Below are 26,616 nucleotides of genomic sequence, written 5' to 3'. Positions count from 1 at the left end.
CCAGACATGCCACCAGGGGTCTTTTCACAGTCCCCAAACCCAGAACGAATTCAAGGAAACGTACAGTATTATACAGAGCCATGATTGCACGGAACTCCCATCTCATATTGCTCAAGTGAACAGCAAACCTGGCTTTAAAAAACAGATAAAGCAACACCTCCCAGCACAACGCCTCTCCCCCATGTGACCTAAATAGTTTGTGTGTACGTACTGATAGATCCTAAGAATGTAAAGGTAATATATGAACATATAAATAATACATGTAGGCCTAGAACTGTGTTGAGTCAGTATAGAACCTTTTAGTTATATCTTTCTTGTTATAAATGTATATAGTTCTGTCCTTATCTATTACTGTTCTGTACTATGTCATGTTTCATGTTTTGTGTGGACCCCAGGAAGAGTTGCTGCTGCTATCGCAACAGCTAATGGGAATCCTAGTCAATTACCAAATACCAATTCCACAATCCATCAGGTCTGACCAAGGCAGCCAGGGAAAGGTTAGGTTATCAACCTGTAATGGATTTCGCTGGCGTTTCTCAGGGTGCTGTTTTTCCCTCTTTCCCGGTCTTATAAGCCTCAGTGCAGACTCCCTGCTTTATTTCTGTCTGCCTGGAGTATAGGACATCCGGGGGCTGTATTCTGCAGCTAAAACTCACCTGATAGGATCAGACACACTCACAGGGAGTGTGGAGGGGCCCAAATGTTTAACACCCTTTTCCCATGTCCATTTCACACACGCCTGGCTGTGTCACGAGATAAGGTTGCAACCCCCTCGAACACACACACATGTCAATGCATAGAAGTCAATAATACACGCACGCACCTGCAAAGACCCTTTTTACGGACTACCTGCAAAGACCCTTTTTTGCACTAATTCTCTTGTACTGACTCTATGCACACACACTGGACTCTACCCACACATTCACACATACCTACACTGACACCCCACCACACACATACACTGCATACGCCCACACACACATAACACGTACACATATGCATACTGAAGCCACACACACACACACACACACACACACACACACACACACACACACACACACACACACACACACACACACACACACACACACACACACACACACACACACACACACACACACACACACACACACACACACACACACACACACACACCCTGACACACACATGAATGAGCATACAGCTGTATGTATGTTTTCAAGAACTCTCTGATTTGCCCTCCACTATTGAGTAATCCTGATTTCAATTGAGATGAGTACAAGACTCACTACTCTCCTTAGGGCAGATCACCGACAGGCAAGTGTTACTCCCACTTAAAGTGCTCACACTTAAAGCCACTTCTATTAATCTGTCATATTGGTGAGACTCGTTGAGATATACGTGTAGTTCATTTTCTATGGTGGGTTCCATGGAAAACCAAAGAGAATGTAGAACCATGTCTATTCTACGAGTTCTATTTTTGGTAGCTGGCAAGAAGCCCTGAATCACTGATTCAGGTACAGCGGCAGTAAAAGAGGGGTGGAGTCAGAGCATAGCGAGACCCAGTGATAGGGCAGCAGCTGTTCTGTGAGAGTGAAGGGAGCGGGGAGGGGTGCACAGCAGCCTTTAACTGTTAACCAATCACAGAGGCCTCAGGCAAATCATGAGTAATTAAGCAAGTGATGGTCCCTCAGCATCCAGAGAGAGAGAGAGAGAGAGAGAGAGAGAGAGAGAGAGAGAGAGAGAGAGAGAGAGAGAGAGAGAGAGAGAGAGAGAGAGAGAGAGAGAGAGAGAGAGAGAGAGAGAGAGAGAGAGAGAGAGAGAGAGAGAGAGAGAGAGAGAGAGAGAGAGAGAGAAAGACAAAGCGAGACAGAGATACATTTAGAGAGTGAGAGGAGAGAGTTTGTGAGTTTCAGCACACTCTCTGTGGCTGAGTCTTTGAAAAGGGAGACGATGTGGGCTCAGTCATGTTGTGTCATATCATAAATGTGAAGGCAGGGGACAAGTTTCTGACAGACGGCTCAGCAATAGTAAAACTCTGCACAGTTGGAGCGCAGGAGGAGATGGAGTAGTGAGTGCGAGTGTGTGGCGGAGCGAGGGAGAAAACAGCTGTTGACGGACAGTTTTGTGGAGCTGAGTGAAGGAAAGCAGGGGAGTAGACAACATCAGACTGAGACAGTTTGGACTGGGAACCTCAGAGTGACAGGGATAACAGGATTGATAGACTTCATGGGGTCAAAGGCATGATGTTGATGTGAGTACCTTTTTGCCTTTTGTGCTATATTTATTGTTCTGTGTTTTTGGATTGTTTTACTCTTGTTGTAAATCGGGTCCTCTAATACCAAAAACAAACAGTGTAATTGATACAAACGTGATGACAAAAAAAGTCGAAATAAAAAAGATCTGCATATAATGGTGAAAAAGGTTATTGGACAATGGTGATATGATTCGACATGTTAATACATAAAATGGTTGTTATATCCACATGTTCAACAGTAATAAACAAGTCACTTGAGTTTTCAAAATGGAAAAGCACACTATTGGTAGGGCAGAATATATATTTCTTTCAAAGATTGTCATATTAAAGAGAACGATTATACTTTTTTTCTTAATCAAAACAGATCAGGCATGATTAGTATCAAGCGAGAGAGAGTGGACGGGTGCACGACTTTGTTGTCCTCTATCTAATCATCTTAAGGGTAGCATCTCTATTCATCACTGAGTTTGACATCAACATATGTTGCACCCTTATTTGCACCATTAAACATCTCTGTGGAGAGTGCATACGTGTAGCCTTCGACCAATAAGACAGCACACTGCTGGCCTCCTCTGACCAGTGTGAGCCTCAAGGGGATGGGGGGGTAGTGTCAGATTCTGTCTGTGAGATAAGACCCCCCCCCCCCAGGGTGGCATGGTGCACAAAAGGAAATAACCACAGAGCCCTAAAGCCATCGAAAACCAGCAGTTACTCATATAGTACTTCCCAGACAATTACAGAATTAGTCCACGTAGAAATGTACTTCATAGAACAGTTGTTCTCTATTAGTGTGAGGGGTGAAAAAGACCAGCATCCCAACTATATCTCAGTATTTCCATTTCTAAAAAACCAAGAGACTCTAGCCTACTGAAACACGCTCCCATGGCGTGCTCCTACTGTCTCCTGCTACACACTACAGCACAGCCACATGTAGGGCATACGCAGCATCATAACCCCTTGTTAATACAGTCCTGGCTCCGTTTCTATCTTCTCTAAACCCATCGCCACCACGCTTCCTAGTAAGCAGCTGTTGGCACAGTTGGTCGCAGCAGCTCCGGGGGCTTAATTTGGACCCCCTACCACCCAGGCCACCACCCAACACTACCCAGCCCAGTTTGATGAGCTCTGGATGGGCTCCAACACAACGATAAAGACCTTGCGTCAGACACACCTGGTGAGCACATGTGCAATGGATATGGAGCGATAACATGGGACAGGACAGGTGGTTCGCAAAAACACAGTTAAAGGGCAATGAAAACATAAAAGAGGCTAATTCAGCAAAAAAAATAATGATATTGATAAACACAAAGTAAGATTTAATTTCTTATCTGTCAGACTGTCAGTAGACTATATAGAGATGTCAATGAAACTGACGGATAGCACACTCTGGAAAACAGCAATGCTTTAACGGAAAAGACTACCCAGGTTACATCAATTACACCTAACTCGACATCAGAACATTTAATGAGCAGAAAACAAAAGATAAACAACTTTCTTCTTTAGACACGCTTTCACTTCTATTAGCTTCCCAAGGCACCACACAGTGCAGCTCTCTTTAACAACTGTCTCAGGCGTGGAAAGATTTCCCAGACCCTCCCTTTGACAACCATGTGTTTATATTATTTAAGTTGAACTTTTGATACTTAAGTATATTTAAAACAAAATACTTTATAGACTTTTACTCAAGTAGTATTTTACTGGGTGACTTTCACTTTTACTTGAGTCATTTTCTATTAAGGTATCTTTACTTTTACTCAAGTAGTATTTTACTGGGTGACTTTCACTTTTACTTGAGTCATTTTCTATTAAGGTATCTTTACTTTTACTCAAGTATGAAAATTGGGTACTTTTTCCACCACTGGTCAGCAGCAACATCTTGACTGTTGTATTCCAAAAAATGTAATAAAAACTGCACTTTTCCTTTTCAAATAGCACTTTGCTAATAACTATTTTATTGAGGGAAAATGTACTTACTACGACTGTGATATTTAGTTGGCTCGCCTAGCTATCTTAATCATCCACCCCCTGCCACGACCCTGTCCAATTTAAACCTTCATGGAAGGAAGAGTAGAGAAAGTATGGTTGCATCGCAAATGGCACGCTATTCCCTATATAGTGCTCTACTTTTGACCAGTTCTGCACTTTATAGGGAATAGGGTGACATTTGGGACACACTTGAAGAAACTCAGATTAAGCCCTCTATAAATCCATATGTCAGGTGAGCTACAGGTTGGTTCTAGAGCACCGAGCATCCTAATGTCTCCGCCTGCTGTCTCATTTGCTATTGTTTCGATGAACACGATCATTTCAGAATCAGTGGGAGGTGCACTGCTAACCTACATGCCATTTCTGGCATCATTGGTATGCATGCAGCCTCCAAGTCAAGATTCAATCAAGCCACGCTCTATACATTCCCCAACATCCCATAAAAAAAAGTATTGATAGACAAAGTCATGGCCATATATCCGTTTCTATACTACAGGGTCTATGACGTATTGCTTTCCCCTGTCAGATACCCCTGACAAACGTCATCTTCCATTCACGACTGTTGATAGATAAACATACACACATACATAAATATATATATATATATATATATAGGACTCATATATAGGACTTATACCTTTCTCCAAGAAGACCTGTCAGATCAGTAGGCTAGCAGTGAACAGTGACCAGTGGTGGCTGGTTTGGTGACTCATTGTAAAGGTTGGAATTAAATGAACGGAACAATACTAAACACCTATCAAACACATTGTTTCTATGCAATGTGCTTGATACCATTCCATTAATTCCATTCCGGCCATAACTATGAGCTGTCCTCCCCTCACCAGCCTCCACTGAAACAGACCATGCCCTGTATTCAGACTGACTGGCTGAGACATGCAGCACATTATGCTATTAGGTTTTATTTGAGCGTTTACCACCTGTTGCAGACATTTTTACAACCTCTGTGTGTTTGCATCACTTGGCAAAGACAGAGAAATGACATTTCTATATCATAGGGAAATCACCTCTCAATAAATCTCTCGCAGACCCGTGATGATGCAAATGGTTCCTCTCCTCATGCAAAACGACAGGCAGCTCATTAGCCAAGTAAATTAAATCCGAGGCCCCGGATCAGCATCATCTATTATGACAAAGGACGTTTCTAGGATACCGACCGGCTCGTCGTGTGTGTGCGGAGACTGGAGAGACACAAGTGTCCAGTTGTTGCTGCTACAGTAGTATTAAAAAGACAGCCTAATACTGACCGGCAGACATCCCGCCGTAGTAGGCTGATGATGTACATTTGGGGATTTTAGCGGGTTGTTTGGCACGGCTAGGGTGATGTGTTTGATAAATGGCAGCAGCGGCACTAGTGGTGGTGACGACTGTGGAGAGTGGTGTTGGACAAATGGCCACTCAGGCAACCACGGCCGACAGAGCACAGCAGGAGCAGAAGCTATGGATGAAAGCAGAGAAATCCCTACCGGAGGCACTGCTCACGAGAAATACAGAAAGAAAGAGAGAGAGAGAGAGAGAGTGGGAGAGAAGAGAAAAGGGAAGAGAGTGAAAGAAAAAGGGTTAAGAGAGAGACCACAGAGAGAGGGGGTGAGATAAAAGAGAGATAGGATGAAAGGAAATTATTCATACACGAGGGGAAGGGTCGGGAGAGAGAGAGAGGGGAAGAAAAACTACAACCGGTGATTAGGATAGAGAGTAAGAGAGACAGACAGACAAGAGAGAGAGATAGCGGGCAAATACAGGTCAATGCTCCTGGGGATACTGTATTGGTATGCAGATGCACACACACATAGGAAAACACATGTCATACACACTCCATTCCAACCGCATATGAGCTAATAGATGTGACAGGAAGCTAACACATTGCACATACACACACCTGCAACATAAAACGATTATGCCACAAACGTGTTCTTCTTCTTTACTCAAGACTAAACTTAGCGTGTGGAATAACATCTCGCCCCAGGAGTCTATACAAACACCCATGCTATCCTCCTCTCCCAATACACATTATGTCGTCTCCATGTTAGCTGTGGCCTGTGGTCCCGCCTGGCTAATTGACAGTTCAAGTGTTGAGGATGACGGACTGAGACAAGACGAGATGCAGCCAGTCTGTGACATGTTAGGCGCCGTAAGCTCACACACCCATGCAGGCAGGGCTCCCAGGACCAGTCATTTCAGTCATTTCCATCGTGTACATGGGTTGAAGAAATTACCACTTTGACTATCAACACCTCTTAAAATGCCATTACACTTCTCTCTCTCTCTCTGTAACGCTTGTCGGAAGGATGAGACCAAGGTGCAGCGTGGTACGTGTTCATGCTTCTTTATTAAAACCGAACACCAAACAAAACAATAACGAACGTAACGTCTTGAAGGCCACACAGAGCTAACAAATAGAGACATAAAAAGGCTTTCTAACGTCAGGGCGTCTCTCTCTCTCTCTCTCTCTCTCTCTCTCTCTCTCTCTCTCTCTCTCTCTCTCTCTCTCTCTCTCTCTCTCTCTCTCTCTCTCTCTCTCTCTCTCTCTCTCTCTCTCTCTCTCTCTCTCTCTCTCTCTCTCTCTCTCTCTCTCTCTCTCTCTCTCTCTCTCTCGGAGAGAAACAATGATCATCACTGAACAGCATCTACGAACAACAGCTAAGAGAGAGAAGGGAATAGGTATCCATGCCATTCACTTGTATGACCTCTCTCTAAAAGTTCATACAGCAATACAGATACACAATGACAGTGGGAAGACATTCGCACTTCCTATGTACCATTGGTAGTTAACCCTTTCCGGTCACAATCACAGCATCTGTAAGGAAACACTTGAAACGTGCAACAAAACAATACTTAGCCTATATAAAAAATGTTCATGTGCCACCTTATTTGACAGGGTATGCATGCAGAGATTCAATTTGCCAAAATTATAGTAACACAACAAGAGGTTTTATGGTTATCTAAAATATTTGCTGTTTAAATGAGGGCAGCAGAAGTGAAAATCTACGGATGGGTTCATCAGTAGCCTCTACTGTAATGCGTTTTCATGTAAGTCTAGCTCTCACCTGAGACTATTCGCCTTGATAGTGGGATTTTGGTAGGTAGTTCATCACAGTTGGGCTGTAATGGCACTTCTAGAGAAATCCCATGTTCAATTAAACAGGAATTGGAGCCGAACAATGCCCAACTCTCACAGCCTGACAGACAGATGACAGACAGAGCGAGAGGGAGGAAAGTTGCTTTGACTAATGGTCTTCCGACTGGGCACAGACGTCAGTTCAATGTTTTTATTTACATTTGGTTGCGCTGTCAACGTGAGTTCAACATGAAATCAATAAAACATTTCACCGTGTCATTGGATTTAGGTTAAAAGTTGGGTCAAAAAATATGAAATGCCCTTATATTGATGGCTTTTAGTCAATCTAATCAGTTATCCACATTGATTCAACATCGATTTTTTTTTTAGGTTGAAATGGCGTGGAAACAACGTTGATTCAACTAGTTTTCGCCCAGTGGGTTGTTTGTGCACTGCAGAGTGGTTTTTCCCAGGGGGATGTGGGGTTGTTGTAAGAGTGGTGATGTCTATCCACGTCTTCTTTGCTCTGCTTTATCAGTCCATTCCATCTGATCTGATAAACCTCAATAACTCCCACTTTATTTCCCTGTCTTGTTTTTTTCCTTTGCGCCGCTCTCGTTCTAAGCTGCAAGCTCCCGCTTGGTTTGACATTTAAGGCGGAACGCCGAGGCCGCCGACCACGTAGATGAATTACCTGCTACACAGCAGGCCTAGGAAATGCTTTGTGTGTGTTTGTGTGCATGTGTGTGTGTTTTTGTCCAGATTGCTCTTTTGAATTCAACCAAGATATTAAACACAGCAGTGAGCTTGAACACCCTCCAGATCACAATTCAAATTTCCACCATGAATCAAATTCAAAAGATCAATCCGTCTCTGCTTGGGACAAATGCTTCTATTTGGCAATATGTGGCTATTATCAGGAAGTGATCCCTGATGTAGGAACATCATCAATATAATCACCAATGAATGCATCTGGACTGCCCAGATGTGAGAAGGAAATCCTTTTTTGGACCAGAACCATAGACACACAGAACATGACAAACTCTGTCTGTACATACAGTCATGTATCAATTGCACAAAAACAGTTTGAATAAATGTTTTTTCCACATCATAAAAATGTTTTGATGACGTCGAATCAACGTGGAAAACTGATTGGATTTGCAAAAAGTAATTAACTTAAGGGAATTTCATATTTTTTTTCACCCAACTTCTCACTTAAATCCAATGACATGGGACATTGTTAGTTGATTTCACGTTGCAATCACATTAGTTGACACTCCAAAATTGGAAAAACTTAAAACACTGCTTTCATATCTCATCTATACAAGTGAAATGAGCTGGAACAGTTCGAGTGGGTCTTTTTGTAGATTGTGCAAGCTCTCATGGGTGTCATGGCAACCCTCACCTGTTGCCGCGGAGAAAAAGACAGTTCCATCTTACAGGAAAAACTGCTCTGATCTGGAGCACGCTCAGTGGGGAGATTGTGGGGAAACAAGATGTGTTATTTCAGAACAACATCCAAAACAACAAACCAAAACAACAATAACACAGGGAGGGAGGCTGCATACGATGAAATCTGAATTAGAGTTGGAGTTAAAAATGTGACACGAAAGAGGAGCAAAGGGAATAGTAATAAACTTTCCTTTAAAAGCTATCCTAAAACTGCAAAACATTTTGGGAATATATCAACAGTAGACTAATGAAACAAATACCAAATTATCGTTCTTTGGGGTGAAGTTTTCCTTTAAACTGCATTGATGTGAAAACACAGATGCCTACTGTACCATTACTTCGGATGAAAAATACCGGTCACTCTGGGCTACCAAGTTGCAACAGAAGCAGGTTAAAGAAAATGTGTTTTCGTTTTTTAACATCCCATCTCTTCCTCTTCCGTGGCAGGTGTGATCTGTGATGTCACTCAGGGAGACGAGCATGACTGAAGAATCATCTCTATAAAACATGGCTGTCACGGGTCTCAGCGAGGGGAAGCAGTTGGCTGACACACACACGCTAAACACGCGGTGTCTAGAATCAGCGGTCAGGACGCACATCACGCTCTGCCCATCTCTCGGCCTCACTTCATCAAGGTATGAACAGATTTGGCAGGACCTGCACACTATCACAGATTACATGTGAGTAAGACCATTAAACAGGTTAACATTAGCAAGGCCGCGGGGCCAGACAGAATACCAGGACGCATACTCAGAGCATGCGCTGATTAGCTGGCAAGTGTCTTCACTGAAATGTTCAACCTATCCCTGACCCGGTCTGTAATACCAACTTGTTTCAAGCAGGCCATCATAGTCCCCGTGCCCATGAATGCCAAGGTAACCTGCCTATAGCCACCTATAGCCATGAAACGCTTTGAAAGGCTGGTCATGGCTCACATCAACACCATCATCCCAGACACCCTGGACCCACTCCAATTCGTATACAGCCCTAACAGATCCACAGAGGAAGCAATCTCTATTGCACTCCACACGGCCCTCACCCACCTGGAAAAAAGGAATACCTATGTAAGAATGCTGTTCATTGACTACAGCACAGCATTGAACCGCATAGTCCCCTCCAAGCTCATCACCAAGCTCAGGAATTCCTGATGGGCAGCCCCCAGGTGGTGAGGGGAAGCAAATACACATCCGCCACTCTGACCATCAACACGTGGGCCCCTCATGGGTGTGTGCTTAGTCCCCTCCTGTAGTCCCTGTTCACCCACGACTGCCTGTCCGTGCACGACTCCAACCCCATCATCAAGTTTGCGGTTGACACAACGGTGGTAGGACTGATGACAATGAGGCAGCCTTTAAAGAGGAGGTCAGAGACCTGGCAGTGGGGTGCCAGGACAACAACCTCTCTCTTAACGTCAGCAAGACAGGAGGAAATGGAGGGGCGAGCACTAAAGAATGAACATGGTCATACACACCTACACAGTTGTGAAGAGGGCACAACAGGGCCTCTTCCCCCTCAATAGGCTGAAAAGATTTGGATCCTCAAAAGCTCCACAGCTGCACCATTGAGAGCATCTTGACTGGCTGCATCACCGCTTGGTATGGCAACTGCAAGGCACCCGACCGCAAAGTGCTACAGAGGGTGGTGAGTACGGCCCAGTACATCACTGGGGCCGAGCTCTCTGCCATCCATGACTTCAATACCAGGGGGTGTCAGAGGAAGGCCCAAATAACTGTCAAAGACTCCAGCCACCGAATCCATAGACTGTTCCCTCTGCTACCGCACGGCAATTGATACCAGTGCACCAAGTCTGGAACCAACAGGACCCTGAACAGCTCCTACCCCCAAGACTACTAAACAAGACTGATAAATAGCTAATCAAATGGCTACCCGGACTACCAGCAAAGACCCTTTTTTGCACTAATTCTCTTGCACTGACTCTATGCACACACACTGGACTCTACCCACACATTCACACATACCTACACTGACACCCCACCACACACATACACTGCATACGCCCACTCACACATAACACGTACACACATGCATACTGACGCCACACACACACGCACGCACACACGCACACACACACACACACACACACACACACACACACACACACACACACACACACACACACACACACACACACACACACACACACACACACACACACACACACACACACACACACACACACACACACACACACACACACACACACACACACACACACACACACACACACACACACACACACACACACACACACACACACACACTTTTACACTCACCACATATACTGCTGCTACAGTCTATTATCTATTCTGTTGCCTAGTCACTTTCTCCTACCCATACAGATGCCTTCAGAAAATATTCACACCCTTTGACTTTTTCCACATTTTGTTGTATTACAGCCTAAATGTAAAATGCATTAAATTCAGATTTTGTGTTGCTGGCCTACACACAACACCCTATAATGTCAAAGTGGAATTATGTTTTAAGAAATGTTTACAAATTAATAAAAAACGAAAAGCTGACATGTCTTGAGTCAATAAGTATTTAACCCCTTCATTATGGCAAGCCTAAATAAGTTCAGGAGTACAAATGTGCTTAACAAGTCACATAATAAGTTGCATGGACTCTGTGTGCAATAATAGTGTTTAACATGATTTTGAATGACCGCGTCATCTCTGTACCCCACACATACAATTATCTGTGATGTCCCTCAATCGAGCAGGGAATTTCAAACACATATTCAACCACAAAGACCAGGGAGGTTTTCCAATGCCTCGCAAAGAAGGGCACCTATTGGTAGATGGGTACAAAATAAAAATAAACAGACATTGAATATCCCTTTGAGCATGGTGAAGTTGTTAAGTTATTAATTACACTTTAGATGGTGTACCAATACACCCAGTCACTACAAAGATACAGCTCAGCGTTCAACACCATAGTGTCCTCAAAGCTCATCACTAAGTTAAGGACCCTGGGACTAAACACCTCCCTCTGCAACTGAATCCTGAACTTCCTGACAGGCCGCCCCCAGTTGCCACACTGATCCTAAACACGGGGGCCCCTCAGGGGTGCGTGCTCAGTCCCCTCCTGTACTCCCTGTTCATCCATGACCCCATGGCCAAACACAACTCCAACACCATCATTAAGTTTGCTGACGACACAACAGTGGTAGGCCTGATCACCGACAACGATGAGACAGCCTATACAGAGGAGGTCAGAGACCTGGCAGTGTGGTGCCAGGACAACAACCTTTCCCTCAACGTGATCAAGACAAAGGAGATGATTGTAGACTACAGGAAAAGGAGGACCGAGCACACCCCCATTCTCATTGATGGGGCTGTAGTGGAGCAGGTTGAGAGCTTCAAGTTCCTTGGTGTCCACATCACCAACAAACTATCATGGTCCAAACACGCTAAGACAGTAGTAAAGCGGGCACGACAAAGCATATTACCCCTCAGGAGACTGAAAAGATTTGAAATGGGTCCTCAGATCCTCAAAAAGTTCTATAGCTGCACCATCGAGAGCATCCTGCCTGGTTGCATCACCACCTGGTATGGCAACTGCACGGTCTCCAACCGCAAGGCACTACAGTGGGTAGTGCGTGCGGCCCAGTACATCACTGGGATCAAGCTTCCTGCCATCCAGGACCTCTATACCAGGCGGAGGCAGAGGAAGGCCCTAACAATTGCCAAAGACTCCAGCCACCCTAGTCATAGAATGTTCTCTCTGCTACCGCACGGCAAGCAGTACCGGAACGTCAAGTCTAGGTCCAAAAGGCTTCTTAACAGCTTCTACCCCCAAGCCATAAGACTCCTGAACAGCTAATAAAATGGCTACCCGGACTATTTGCACCCCCCCCCCCTTCAGTTTATTTTAGTTAATACTTTTTTAAACAAAAAAAAGTATCCTGGGCACTTATTTTCATGAAACTGTAAGTAAGTAGGCTTGTAAGTAAACATTTCACTGTAAGGTCTGCACCTGTTGTATTTGGCCCATGTGACAAATACAATTTGATTTGATTTGATACAGGCGTCCTTCCTAACTCAGTTACTGGAGAGGAAACTGCTCTAGGATTTCACCATGAGGCTAATGGTGATTTTAAAACAGTTACAGAGTTTAATGGTTGTGAGAAAACTGAGAATGGTCAACAACACTGTGCTTACTCCACAACACTAACCTAAATGACAGAGTGAAAAGAAGGAAGGCCGTACAGAATAACAAATATTCCAAAACATGCATCCTGTGTGGAAAAATGCCCTTAAGAAATATTGGGGAAAATCCAACACAACAGGAGTTTTAATATTTTTTGCATGGTGGTGGGCTAGGGAGTTTTTTGGGATAAAAATAAATGTAATACAGCAGTCTGCTTTCCAACAGACACTGGAAGAGGAATTCACCTTTCAGCAAGACAATAACCTAAATCACAAGGCCAAATCTACACTGGAGTTGCTAACCAAGATGACATTGAATGTTCCTGAGTGGCCTAGTTACAGTTTTGACTTAAATCGGCTTGAAAATCTATAGCAAGACTTGAAAATGGCTGTCTAGAATTGATCAACAACCAACTTGACAGAGCTTAAAGAATTAAAAATATATATATATCATGGGCAAATATTGTACAACTCAGGTGTGAAAAGCTCTTACAGACTTACCCAAAAATACTCACAGCTGTAATCGCTGCCAATGGTGTTTCTAACATGTATTGACTCAGGGGGTTGAATACTTATTTTATTGAGATATTTTCGTGTTTTATTTTTCATAAATGTTTAATAAATGTTCACATTTTTCTTCCACTTTGACAATTAAATCCATTTTAACCCCACTTTGTAACACAACAACATGTACAAAAGTCAAGGGGTGTGAATACTTATTGAAGGCACACCAGAGCAAACACTCTCCTCTCGCCTCCTCCCTAGATGTTAACTTCAGAGCGACAGTGCAGCCCGGGGCCTCCATCATCGACATGGTCAATGTGACGACATCACCCAGCAGCAATGCCACCCCAGAGGGTCTGACTGAGAGGGGGCTGGTGGTCCTGGGCCAGAGGAAAGAGTATGAATACAACTACTTTGCCCTGGTGCTGGGTGTGCCCCTCATCCTGATCATCATCCTGGGCAACGTACTTGTGTGTCTGAGCGTGCTCACTGAGCGCTCCCTGAAGACTGCCACCAACTACTTCATCATCAGCCTGTCTGTGGCCGATCTACTGCTGGCTGTACTGGTGCTGCCCCTCTATGTCTACTCTGAGGTGAGGAGGAGTGGAGAGTGTGTGTGTGTGTGTGTGTGTGTGTGTGTGTGTGTGTGTGTGTGTGTGTGTGTGTGTGTGTGTGTGTGTGTGTGTGTGTGTGTGTGTGTGTGTGTGTGTGTGTGTGTGTGTGTGTGTGTGTGTGTGTGTGTGCGTGCGTGCGTGTAAGTTGACCTTCCCTCCATGACCTCTTAAATTGGGCGTCAGGTAGCCTAGAGGTTAGAGCGTTGGACCGAAAGGTTGCTAGATTGAATCCCCGAGCTAACAAGGTAAACATCTGTCCTTCTGCCCCTGAACAAGGCAGTTAACCCACTGTTCCTAGGCCGTCATTGAAAATAAGAATTTGTTCTTAACTGACTTGCCTAGTTAAATAAAGGTTAAAAAAAATAAGAAAATATATATTTATAGAAGAAACACATACTATAGTTTTATCCAATTACCTGCCCTGTCTGTCTCTTTGTAGTTTAAAGTCCATTGCCGACAGGACTGACAACCTGTTGTTGGTGTTGTTGTTGTTGTCGTTGTTGCTGTGTTTCCCAGTTCCTGGGTGGTACCTGGACCCTGAGCACATACATCTGTGATGCTCTGATGACCATGGATGTCATGCTGTGCACCGCCTCCATCCTCAACCTATGTGCCATCAGTGTGGACAGGTGAGTCCTTCTGTCTCAACTTCACCTGGACACTATGGTAGCACATGGCTGTCAGTTCACACTAGTTTTCAATACCACACCTGTCCCTCTCTGACCTGTCTAGTTACGGTACACCGGACTCTGAAACCTAGTAACAACACATGTCCACCCACAGGGCACAAACCGGTTGAATCAACGTTGTTTCAATGTCATTTGTCAACATATTGTGATGTGGAATATACTGTACGTGGAAAATACATTGGATCTGAAAAAAGTAATTAACTGTTGTTCTGAGGGCTACATTTCTAGCACAGGATTATGTCATCATGGTAACCAACATTTCAACATAGGGATATCTTGTATATAAACCTTGAATGTGTACCTCTAAAACAATGTCAGATCTTCAGTGTTATATCGACTGTCAGAATAAAAAAAGCAATAGGCTTGGGCAGCACCTCCTACTGGAGAATTGAGAATTACAGTTAGTTCACTGGTCACCATAGCAGAGCCCACCCGTAGCACGCGCTCCAGCAGGTATATTTCACTGGTCACCCCCAAAGCCAATTCCTCCTTTGGCCGCCTTTCCTTCCAGTTCTCTGCTGCCAATTGCAAAAATAATCACTGAAGCTGGAGACTCATATCTCCCTCACTAACGTTAAGCACCAGCTGTCAGAGCAGCTCACAGATCACTGCACCTGTACATAGCCCATCTGTAAATAGCCCATCCAACTACCTCATCCCCATACTGTTATTTATTTTATTTATTTTGCTCCTTTGCACCCCAGTATCTCTACTTGCACATTCATCTTCTGCACATCTATCACTCCAGTGTTTAATTGCTATATTGTAATTATTTTGCCACTATGGCCTATTTATTGCCTTACCTTCCTTATCCTACCTCAATTGCACACACTGTATATAGACTTTTTCTATTGTATTATTGACCGTATGTTTGTTTATTCCATGTGTAACTCTGTGTTGTTGTTTGTGACGCACTGCTTTGCTTTATCTTGGCCAGGTCGCAGTTGTAAATTAGAAATTGTTCTCAACTAGCTTACCTGGTTACATAAAGGTGAAATAAAAAAAATAAAAAAACTTCGGTCTCCCATCCAGGGTTTTTACCCAAGCCCTATTAGCTTTGATATTTGGTACTGACTATCACCAATGTGCTATCGTGAGAACGATTGTTGAGAGATCTCCACTTAAAAAAAACAAAATAGATTCACTGCTGCTATCGAAGTCATTACAAAAGGGCAGGTTTAGCAGAGTAAATAAAATGTGACCAAACTCTTATCACTCCTATATCATAAATGATGCTATTTAGGCCTACAAGCTATAGGATTTGCAAAGTCATCAACAGCTATTGTTTTATTTCAACCCAGAATTTGACAAAAAATAGACAATACAACAGGTCTAGGGTTTAATTGAATGATATTTGGTGATATTGAATTGTGTACTTGGTTGTGAACGCAACCAAATATCAACATTTGAAGGAGATAGGATAGTTCCATTTGTGTCAGTGACTTAGTCTGCCTTTAATTCCAGTTTGTCTACAAATTAACAATTGATACGTTGGATTCACGTCTTCATCTCAATCAAAATTGAAAGTTAAACTTTATTTAAAGTGCTTTTAAAGTTTGATCTAGTTCTATTCTTTAACTTAGACAAACTGGAATTAAAGCCAGACTAGTTAGTGGCACAAATAGAACTTTCCAAGCAGAAGATAATGTTGATATTTGATTGCGTTGACAACCAAACACAATTCGATATTACTTTTGTAATACAGTAAATAGCCTAAAGTTAAGGCTATCTTACAAACGAATGTAACCTTAAAATGAGTAACACATCCGTGGCCACATTGAGGTTACTGTAACTATGAATGTATTCTCATGTAATCATTAAAGCGTGCATATTCAAAATAGCATGCATAGGTCGTCGCAGGTCTGTGGAGATCATCACAATTACTGTAATAATCTGTGCAGAATCTTGAACAGCATTGATCACTTGCACCATGTACTTTTAATGTAATCTCAGCTGCAATCCAGGTCATTTGGTTACGCTATTAGATGAAGCACAGTGATAACACGGTCATCTTTTCTATAAATAAACCACAAATTAAACATTGTTTGGCATTGGAATTTGTTTGTGCCTTTAGATGGTTGAAAGCATCATGATAACACAATGGATATGAAAACGAACTTTTGGCTGTCTTTTCGAGTGGGTGAATATAGGTTGTAATGTCCTTGATCGACATGTCAACCAAATATGACCCAATTCTCCGCGTTGAAATGACGTGTCTCCAGCATGATTTATGAGTTAACAAAAAATTGCAAAGAACTACTGCAATATCTCTGAGTTATTGGTCGAACAAGGAAAAGATTGATAACACAAGCTTTTCTTCAAAAGGTTTCTTCAAGAAATACCCTGTATCTTTATTCCCACTTACGAAAGCAACACAGAGAGCCATTAAAAACACCAAAAACAATATCTTCAACTTGCAAGCTCAATATTTCTTTCTAATATCTGTAGCGAGCTCTGTATTGAGCCCTGTCACTCACAGTAATCCCCCAAATCATTCTGCCAGACTGTGAGAAGAGCGTAGCGAGACCTTTAGCAGACATCACACAGTGAATGCTAACTGATGGCTGTGGTCTATAGGAGGCTAATGGAACTGTAGCTCTGGAACCCCCTCATCGACCCAATCATCAAGACCCACTAATTACTCAACACAGCGAGAAGCAAACTCACGCCAACCACCCAGGGGACTCTACCCCAAACAACATCTAAGGGCTCCAAGAGTTTTCTAAGGCAAAGCGAAAACAAACCCACTGTAAAATATAAGATAAGCATTAAATAGGTTCCACACAGCACACACTTCCTGCTAGTTAAATGTTATATCCCTAGCGTTATGCGGCTCGTGAGACTGACAGGTTCTATAGCATTGTGGTGTTATTAGATTTCACAATGTAATAATTCGACATGGTATCTAATCAATAGATTGAGATTCATTGGATTTATTAGACAGGAGAAGCAGGGTAGAGCCAGGTTGTGGGGGGTGGAGTTGAGTGGAGTTATGAATGAAGGTGAATATTATTGTAACTTTATCTGTGGCATTCTAGTGCCTCCACATCTAAGTTTACTTTGAAGGAGGATCACAGAACAGCTTTGAACAACTTTCAGGTTTTTCAAATGCTTCCAAAACACCCACTATGTCCTCTGAGTATTTCCCTGCTGTATTGGCCTGTTTGAAGTCCCTCCATGTTAAATTTATGTATTTATGTATTTTAAATGTAGACTATGTTATTTACTTTGATCCGTGTCCCTGCAGGTACATAGCCATGGTGGCAGCAGTGCCCCTGTAGTACAACAGGTGTGCTCTATGTATTTGAAATGTATTTTATCCCCTGTGATGTGTGTGTCCCTGCAGGTACATAGCGGTGGTGGTGCCACTGAAGTACAACAGGAACCAGTTCAGCATGCGGCAGCTGGTCCTCATTACGGCCACCTGGGTTCTCTCCCTGGGCGTCGCCAGTCCCGTCATCTTCGGCCTCAACCAGGTGCCGGGCCGCGACCCCACCGTGTGCAAGCTGGAGAACGACAGCTTCGTGGTCTACTCCTCCGTGTGCTCCTTCTTTGTGCCTTGCCCTGTCATGCTCTTCCTGTACTACTGGATGTTCCGGGGGTTGAGACGCTGGAGCTCAGGCAGGAGCCGCTCCCAGCTGACGAGGGGAGGAAAACAGAGCCTGTCCCTGCGCCTCAGCTCCGCCCTGCAGAGGGAGAACGCAGGGGTCAGGGCGGGTGCCAAGGAGAAGGTGGTGTACCTCATGCCCACAGCTCTCAGCCCGATGTCACCGTCGGCTGTATCAATGGCGTCGCCCACGGCGACCCTCGGGGTGGAGAACAAGCAGCAGGATGGTTTGGGGGCGGGCGTGGCGGAGTGCGACCCCATGACTACCCAGATGGACAGCGTTTCTGACGCGGACCCCACGGAGAGGCCGCCTAGGCAGGGGAAGAGCCTGAAGGAGAATGGGCTGGCCCACGCTAAGGCCACCAAGAGGGGGCGCCGCAACAGCAAGAGTAGCAGAGTGAGTGGGAGGGAGCGCAAAGCCATGAAGGTTCTTCCTGTTGTAGTTGGTAGGTATGTGTACGTGTGCGTGTGTGTGTACATGCATGCGTCTTCCAAGGGTTACACAAATCATATCAACAAAGCACATTTAGCATCGTTGGGGCAAGAAAACAGGGGGTTGCGGTGAGCTTAAATAGTATTCATTACATTAACATGGGGGGACATGGAAATGAGGGGTTCACCCACTGTGAGCAAGATTAAAGCGCATGGCTGTTTGGGACAGTTGCTGTTTCGGTAATCAGTGCCTGGAGGGTGAATGGTTTCACCTCTTCTCTGAGTATACAGTATATCCAGCTTCTCAAGCTCCGGTTCAGTGTGCTTCAATCCATAGCTAGAGAACTTGTACTCTCTCCAGGAGTGAGAAGAATCCCCAAAAATGTACAGAACTCCAAAACGAACAAAAAAGTCACAAAATGTTGTCATAATATATGCACAAACCCTTCTGAACTTTTCAATAAGTTTGCTAAAATGTCTAAAAACATGTTCTCACTTTGTCATTACGGGGTATTGTGTGTAGATGATGTCATAGTATACACAACAGTGTTACGGGATGTCATAAAGCAGTGTTTAAGGCTATATTGAGGCATTCTTGTGAGACGGGAATTAAAACCACTTGCCTGAAAAGGTACTCCTCTGACTAGACATTCACGTTATAGTACATGGTGTCAGAAGTAGGATGACAAGCTCGCATTCTACTAAGATAGTGGACTATGGCGACGTTTGACCCACCGCAAAACTTGAGCTTTGATAAACCGACGGAATGGATGGATTGGAAACAACTTTTTATGAGATTCAAAACCGTGACCTAGTTGGATCAGGGAGATCAAATGTACAGGTCAGTTCCCTCATGCCATGGGCAGCGAGGCAGAGAACATTTTCTAATCGTTCACCTTTGCATCAAAGGATGAGAAAGCAGACTTTCTCATCCTCTGAAAAGTGTTTTCCAAAATGGAGTGTTATTTACGAACGTGCCGGTTTTTATCAACGAGTACAGCGACCTGGGAAAAAGGCAGAGACATTCATCAGAGCCCTTTACGAGCTTTCAAAGCATTGTGACTTGGATGCGAATAGAGATCAGCATATTCAGAACCAAATTGTTGTGGGCATACTGGATAAACGACTGTGTCCTAAACTGCAGTTGATGGCAGATCTCACGTTAGCAACTGCAGTCCGTCAGTCAGAGAAAGTTAGCATGCAAGTAAACCAGCAGGGAGAAGTTGCGTGCTATGTGCAGGAGATTGCACGGGGGCACAAGGAAAATGCCGCAGGTGTGGGAAAATGTAACATAAAGAGCAGGAAAGATGTCCAGCTTTCAACTGGACATGCAACAAGTGTCAGTAAACAGGACACTGGGAAAGAATGTGTCACACAAAATCAGTGAAGTTATTGTTTCAGATCCGTTAGCAATGCCGATAGGAGTGATGACCAATGGACAGTGCAATTTCTCATTGGTGCAACACCTGTAAAATGTTTAATTGACACTGGAGCAGATGCTAGTGGGGCGGTAGGTAGCCTAGTGGTCAGAGCGTTGGGCCAGTAACCGAAAGGTTGCTGGATTGAATCCCGAGCTGACAAGGTAAAAATCTGTCATTCTGCCACTGAGCAAGGCAGTTAACGCACTGTTCCCCAGGCGCTGTGGATGTTGATTACGGCAGCCCCCCGCACCTCTCTGATTCCGAGGGTTTGGATTAAATCAGGAAGATGCATTCAGTTGTACAACTGACTAGGTATCCCCCCTTTCCCTAGTGTAATGTATGAAGAGACATTTGATATGCTCATTCCAGAGAAAACATTGCAGACAGAGTGTGAACAACTAACTCAGCCGGTCAACAGCAGCCGAGATTGGCCTGGTGAAACGCATCGAAGAGGTTCATGACGCATTTGGAGAACATGGCTTGCTCAACACAGCCAGTGAAAATACAACTGAAAGAGAACACACAGCCATATGCAGTGCACACAGTGCACAGAATCCCAATATGCAGAAGGTGAAAGAGGAGCTGTGCAGAATGGAGGAAAAGGACATTGTGGAGAAGGCGATGCAGCTAACAGATTGGTGTGCACCCATGGTGCCTGTCCAGAAGAAAAAGGGAAAAGTATGTGTATATGTGTGGGTTTGAAAAAGCTTACTGAAGCAGTAAAAAGGGAACAGTTCATCCTACCACCTCGGAAGATACTCGCAAAGCTGAGCGGAGCCAGAGTATTCTCAACAAAGGGATCCGGCAAGTGGCTTTTGGCAAATACCCCTACACTGTGACAGCAGAAAGTTGACAACCTTTATTACACCTTTTGACAGGTACTGTTTTTGCCGTCTGCCGTTTGGGATCTCGAGCCCTCCAGAAATCTTCCAAAACAAAATGGAGACATTGCAAGGCCTTAAGACAGCCCCCGTTTTTATGGATGACATTTTGGTATATGCTAATACTATAGAGGAGCACAACGAGCGACTAAAAAGAGTCCTGCAGAAGATCGAGTCAACCGGACTAAAGTTGAACAGAGAAAAGTGAGTCCTCAGGCAAACAAAGCTACTCTTCCTGGGACACCTCATTGACCCATTAGGAGTCAGGTCTGATTCAGAGAAAGTGGACGCCATCAGGCAGCTTTCCCCACCAGAGAACTTGCAGGAGCTGAAGAGAGTTCTTGGGATGGTTAAATGACTAGGGAAGTATATCCCCAACCTATCCACAGTGGGTCAACCACTGCATGAGCTCCTGAGGTCAAATCAAATCAAATGTTATTGGTCACATACACATGGTTAGCAGATGTTAATGTGAGTGTAGTGAAATGCTTGTGCTTCTAGTTCCGACAGTGCAGTAATATCTAACAAGTAATCTAACCATTCCACAACAACTACCTAATACACACAAATCTAAAGGGATGGAATAAGAATATGTACGTATAAATATTTGGATGAGCGATGACCGAGCGGCACATGATGCAATAGATGGTATAAAATACAGTGTATACATATGAGATGAGTAATGTAAATATGTAAACATTATTAAAGTGGCATTATTTAAAATGACTAGTGATCCATTTATGAAAGTGGCCAATGATTCGAGTCTGTATGTAGGCAGCAGCCACTCTGTGTTAGTGATGGCTGTTTAACAGTCTGATGGCTTTGGGCGTGGGCGTGGGATCACGCACAGCAGGCGGCGTGCCAGCCCCTCAAAGTACTTCTAACGACTTCCCCAGAACTGACGTTCGAGAAAATTAGAGAAATATCTAGGTTTTCAAGCCAGTGACCACAAGCCCTTGGTCTCACCAATGAACAGCAAAGACTTGGATAATGTGGCTTGGCGGTGCCAGAGACTACTCATACAGCTCATGAGGTTCTAACCCACAGCGGAGTACGCGCCAGGCAAAACGTTGGTCGTGGCGGACACTCTGTCAAGGAGGCCGTTGACACTCACAGAAAAGGAAACTGACACGCACACGGACGCGGAGTGCTACATCGCAGCCGTAATCAACGACATACCTTTTACACAGACAAAAAAAAATGGAGAGCATCAGAGTTGCCACTGCAGCGGATGATACACTACAGACAGTAGTACACTCAAGTACATCAGGTCAGACTGGCCTGAACATGTGAGTAAAACCCCAGAGATTTTTTTTCAGTGAAAAGTGAACTGTCAGAGTACAATGGTATGGTCACAAGGGGGAATTGCATACTAGTACCACAGGCACGGCGGGCAGACAATCTTGATAGAATACACAATGGACATCAAGGTCTGACTAAACGCAGAGAGAGAGAGCCAACGCCTCAGTATCTCATCAGAGCTGAAGAAAAAGGTTATGTCAGTCTTGTTGTGAGCTTAGAAAGGAACAGCAAAGTGAGCCAATCATCTCAACGCTGCTCCCTGACAGGCCATGGAAAATAATTGCTCTGGATCTACGTGAGCATAACAAACAAAACCATCTGATTATATCTGACTATGACTCAAGATTCATTGAGATACTACACATGCCTACAACCACAGTACACAGGTCGCCCTGAAGCTGAAAGGAACCTTTGCAAGGTATGGGATTGCAGATGAGGTCGTTAGTGACAAGGGGGCCCCAATTCCCTAGTTCCGAGTTCCAAGAAATGGCAGAGCAGCTTGACGTTAAGCACATTACTTCCAGCGCGCACAACCCTCAGGGTAACGGTCACGCCGAAAGGGCAGCGCAGACAGCGACGAGGATTCTGAAGCAGAAAGACCCACTGGTTGGTCTCATGTGCCACAGATCAACCCAATGCAAAACAACGGGAGCAAGCCCAGCAGAGCTCGTCATGGGTAGAAAAATCGCAACGAAAGTCCCAACGGTTGGAGAGAAACTAAGTGGCCCAACAAAAACACATCAGGCTAAAGGACGCAGCAGAAAAGAGGAAACAAGCCTTCTACTACAACCAGCCGTCACGGGGCGAGACCATTACAGTTGCTACTGCCAGGGGAAACAGTGCTCACCAAGCTACATCACCTAAACGAGTAGACGGCACCTGCAGTGGTAACAGGGGAAAGCACCGCACCCAGGTTTGCGAGATGCAGAAAGGAGGAACACTACGACGTAACTGTCGCCACCACCAGACAGTGCCTATACCCCAACTAAAGGTATTACGCCTGCCTCTCCTGAAAGAAGAGAAAATAGTCTACTGCCAGACAATGGTCAACAAGAGACTGTTTTACTGGCCTCGGGTGACAGCACAAAGGCTGCTGGTCAAGGGCTTTTACTTGCAAGTCTGGAAGGGTTTGCAAACCAGTTGTCAGACTGGACCTGTAAAGAACAACTATGTAAACCAAGAGACATTGAAAAGAGACATTACATGTCAATACACATTGTTTGGGGGGTGGGGGGGGGGTACGTGTGAATTGTTGCGTTGCTTTATTGTTCTTTCAAAACCTTTTCAGTAACATTGTTTCTCTGTATTGCTATTCTGAAGTGCGGTTGCTTTCATTGTGGTTCCACTCGTTTGTAGAAGGTGTTAAAAGGAAAATGTGTTCAAGTTAAAGGGGGAGATGTCATAGTGTGCACCAGAGTGGGACGTCATGAAGCAGTGCGTCAGTTATCTTGAGTCTTTCCGGTGAGACGCGCATCCAAACAACTTACCTAGAATGGTACTCCACTGTGGCTGTAGCACAACAAAATGTGGAATAAGTCAAGGGGTGTGAATACTTCCTGAAGACACTGTATTTGACAGAGCGATTTTATCGAACTTTAAGTCTGAACAGTTCTTCCGGTACATTTTCAGTGTAAATTGTTAAAAGTAGTTGAACCCATAAACTTTGAAATCAATGGTTTGAAAAACATACTATTATGCATTACATAATAACACGGCATTACAGCAATACAAAACAAGGATCAGATTTTTTGCAATCTGAGACCACAGGGGATGGCATCTATATAACAAACACCGAACGCTTCAAAGAGGCTGCATGCTGAGAAGGAGCTAACATTTTGATTATATGAGACAAAGGCTCACACTCCGTGGCTGTAAATTCAACGTTTGAAAACACAAGACTGTTAAAATGCAACGAGGGTAGACGATGGTGTTAGACGGCGTTGTTGCTCCACAGATTTAGCAGGACGCGTTTAGCACTATGCTAGTGTTGTTGTGAAGGATAGAGGAATGAATAATACCACCATCCACAGCATAGTCTCTTCCCACAATGCTGGGCCTGTTTGCCTGTGTCTGAACGGACAAAGCAGGGAGAAATAGAGTCCGTAGTCTATGTGTTGTGGATCTAAGCTGTATCATACCATATGTGTGTGTGCGTGAACAGGTGTGAGTGTTGGCACGTGCTGAATGGGTGGAAAATATGACATACACACACCCGTTGTCTATGTACATCTACGCACATCTACTCTGAGAGTCGTTCACGCCATAACTGGCGCAGGCCATGTGTACAGGCAGAGCTGACTAACTTTACTCAGTGTGACAACGTTATCATGGCACGTTTGCTGGAAAGGTGATGAAGTGTTACCAGCTAGTTAGCTAGCGACCAAATATAGAGTTAACACATGATGTGTCTGTAAGGTATCATACATTATGGTAATGCAGCCTGCAGTACAAGGAGAGGACGCCATCTCCTCGGAAACAGCCACTTGACTGCAATCTTCTACCATGGTTCACATGATCTGTGCAAACACTTTTTCATGCCACATGCATCTATTCTACACAACCGCACACAGATAATACAAATTCAGTAACTCTGTATGCAGTGAGCTACAGTCTGCCTGTCATAGACAGCTTTTCCTCAATGGGACGTCACATGATATTTACCATCTCACATTATACCAACATACTCGTATTAAACACAACCTCTATAAGCAGTGTCTGTCATGAACACCTTTTCCTCAATGTCATAGCACATTGATGTTTACCATCTCACATTATGGTAATATACTGTAGTTATGTATCCCTTGCCATGTATTGATTTATTGAAAAGACTGACTGCTTCACCTTTTCCCTCTTCCTCCCCCTTTTCCTCCTCCCTCTTCTCCCCTCCCCTCCTCCCCCCTTCCCCCTCCTCCCCTCCTCTTCCGCCCTCTTCTCACCTATACCAGGTGTGTTCCTAGCCTGTTGGACGCCTTTCTTTGTGGTACATGTGACCAACGTGCTGTGCGTGTCCTGCAAAATCAGCCCCACTCTTATCTCCGTGGTAACGTGGCTGGGCTACGTCAACAGTGCTGTCAACCCCATCATCTACACGGCCTTCAACGCAGAGTTCCGAAATGTCTTTCACAAACTTCTCTGCTGTCGAGCATGAGACCTGAGTTCTGAGATCTCTTTGACAAACTATTCATTGAGATAGAACAACAATTATCTTTATGGTTCAACCTGAGACCTGAATTCTAGAATGTTGCTCTCGGCCATGAGACCTGAATTAAATGATCTTTCACAAAACTCCTCGGTTGCTGGATGTGAGTGTGACTTCTTTACCCAGAGGGGTTTTCCTGGATTTAAGTGCTGGCAGAACGTGAGGTTGTCAAAATGGATGAACAATACAGGGGACAACATGACAGGATTTGACTGATGCCTTAGTTGACATATTGTGAACTGAAAGACAGTGGCTCACTGTATCTGATGTTTCTACATTGAAGTTGATACTGTGCGACTGTTTTTTCTCCTGTAAAATATTGCTTGGTTACAGAAGATGGGGAATACTGTTAATATCATAGCCCAAAGGCATAAAATATGTGAACAATGTGCACATTTAAGAACATCTAACTATTTGATATGTGAGTTTTGATCTCTCTCAGAATGAAATGTTGATGTTATGTACGGTTCTCAGTTTTGATTTAATAATGTGCAGGTTTTCTGTATTGGTATTGTATTTTCTTTAGAATTGACTTTGTCTCCATTTATCCTGAGGATTTGGGAGACTTTAGGGACATTGGGAGGCTCAAGAGGAACTTCAATTATACAACAAACATAGTGAAATAAAGGTTAAGTAAAAAATACAAAAAAACACAACATTTTCTATCTTGTGGATTGTAGATAATATTATGAACATTTACGCCACAAGAAGTGACAAATGACAGACTTCAGGCCAACATTGTGGAAAGAACTATTTCAGATGATATCATTTGTAAAGTTATACTATGACCTATTTTGACGAAAGTGCTGTGAATGTGACAAATGTAAACAACTCTCTTTGTCGTCGATGGAAAAATAATAAAACATGTTCCATATGATACGTATGACGATACTAAATGACACATACGATGATACAAAATTATACGTATGATGATACTAAATGATACGTATGATGATACTATATGATACGTATGCCATATTTCCCCTACGTACGAAACTGAGAACACTAGTCGCAATCAGAATTAAATCATTTCAGCCCAAATGACATA

The 26,616-nt window shown here is 43.9% G+C and overlaps 1 protein-coding gene across 2 annotated transcripts; it reads left to right on the top strand.

Annotated features, from left to right (window-relative positions):
• Positions 1 to 1,824: 1,824 nt before the first annotated feature.
• On the top strand, positions 1,825 to 26,445 carry LOC139565875 (D(4) dopamine receptor-like). Of its 2 annotated transcripts, none has more exons than XM_071386506.1 (6): positions 1,825 to 2,233; positions 9,198 to 9,385; positions 13,685 to 14,016; positions 14,554 to 14,666; positions 18,073 to 18,779; positions 25,315 to 26,445. In XM_071386506.1, the coding sequence occupies exons 3-6, from the start codon at positions 13,732 to 13,734 to the stop codon at positions 25,515 to 25,517; spliced, it is 1,308 nt and encodes a 435-aa protein (XP_071242607.1). In that variant the 5' UTR covers positions 1,825 to 2,233; positions 9,198 to 9,385; positions 13,685 to 13,731; the 3' UTR covers positions 25,518 to 26,445. The 2 variants fall into 2 exon arrangements, with proteins under 2 accessions (XP_071242607.1, XP_071242606.1); XM_071386505.1 differs by having other exon boundaries at positions 18,073 to 18,783.
• The last annotated feature ends 171 nt before the right edge of the window (positions 26,446 to 26,616 follow it).

This window comes from Salvelinus alpinus, chromosome 37 (genome assembly GCF_045679555.1).
Source record: "Salvelinus alpinus chromosome 37, SLU_Salpinus.1, whole genome shotgun sequence".
Taxonomy (NCBI): domain Eukaryota; kingdom Metazoa; phylum Chordata; class Actinopteri; order Salmoniformes; family Salmonidae; genus Salvelinus; species Salvelinus alpinus.
This window is presented reverse-complemented; position numbering and strand designations above follow the sequence as displayed.

Excerpts from the sequence above, each read along its gene's own strand:
- LOC139565875 (XM_071386505.1), top strand. The coding sequence starts at position 13,732 with ATGGTCAATGTGACGACATCACCCAGCAGCAATGCCACCCCAGAGGGT. Across the intron at positions 14,667-18,072 it reads TGTGCCATCAGTGTGGACAG|GTACATAGCGGTGGTGGTGC; the intron begins GTGAGTCCTTCT and ends GTGTCCCTGCAG. Across the intron at positions 18,784-25,314 it reads CTTCCTGTTGTAGTTGGTAG|GTGTGTTCCTAGCCTGTTGG; the intron begins GTATGTGTACGT and ends CACCTATACCAG.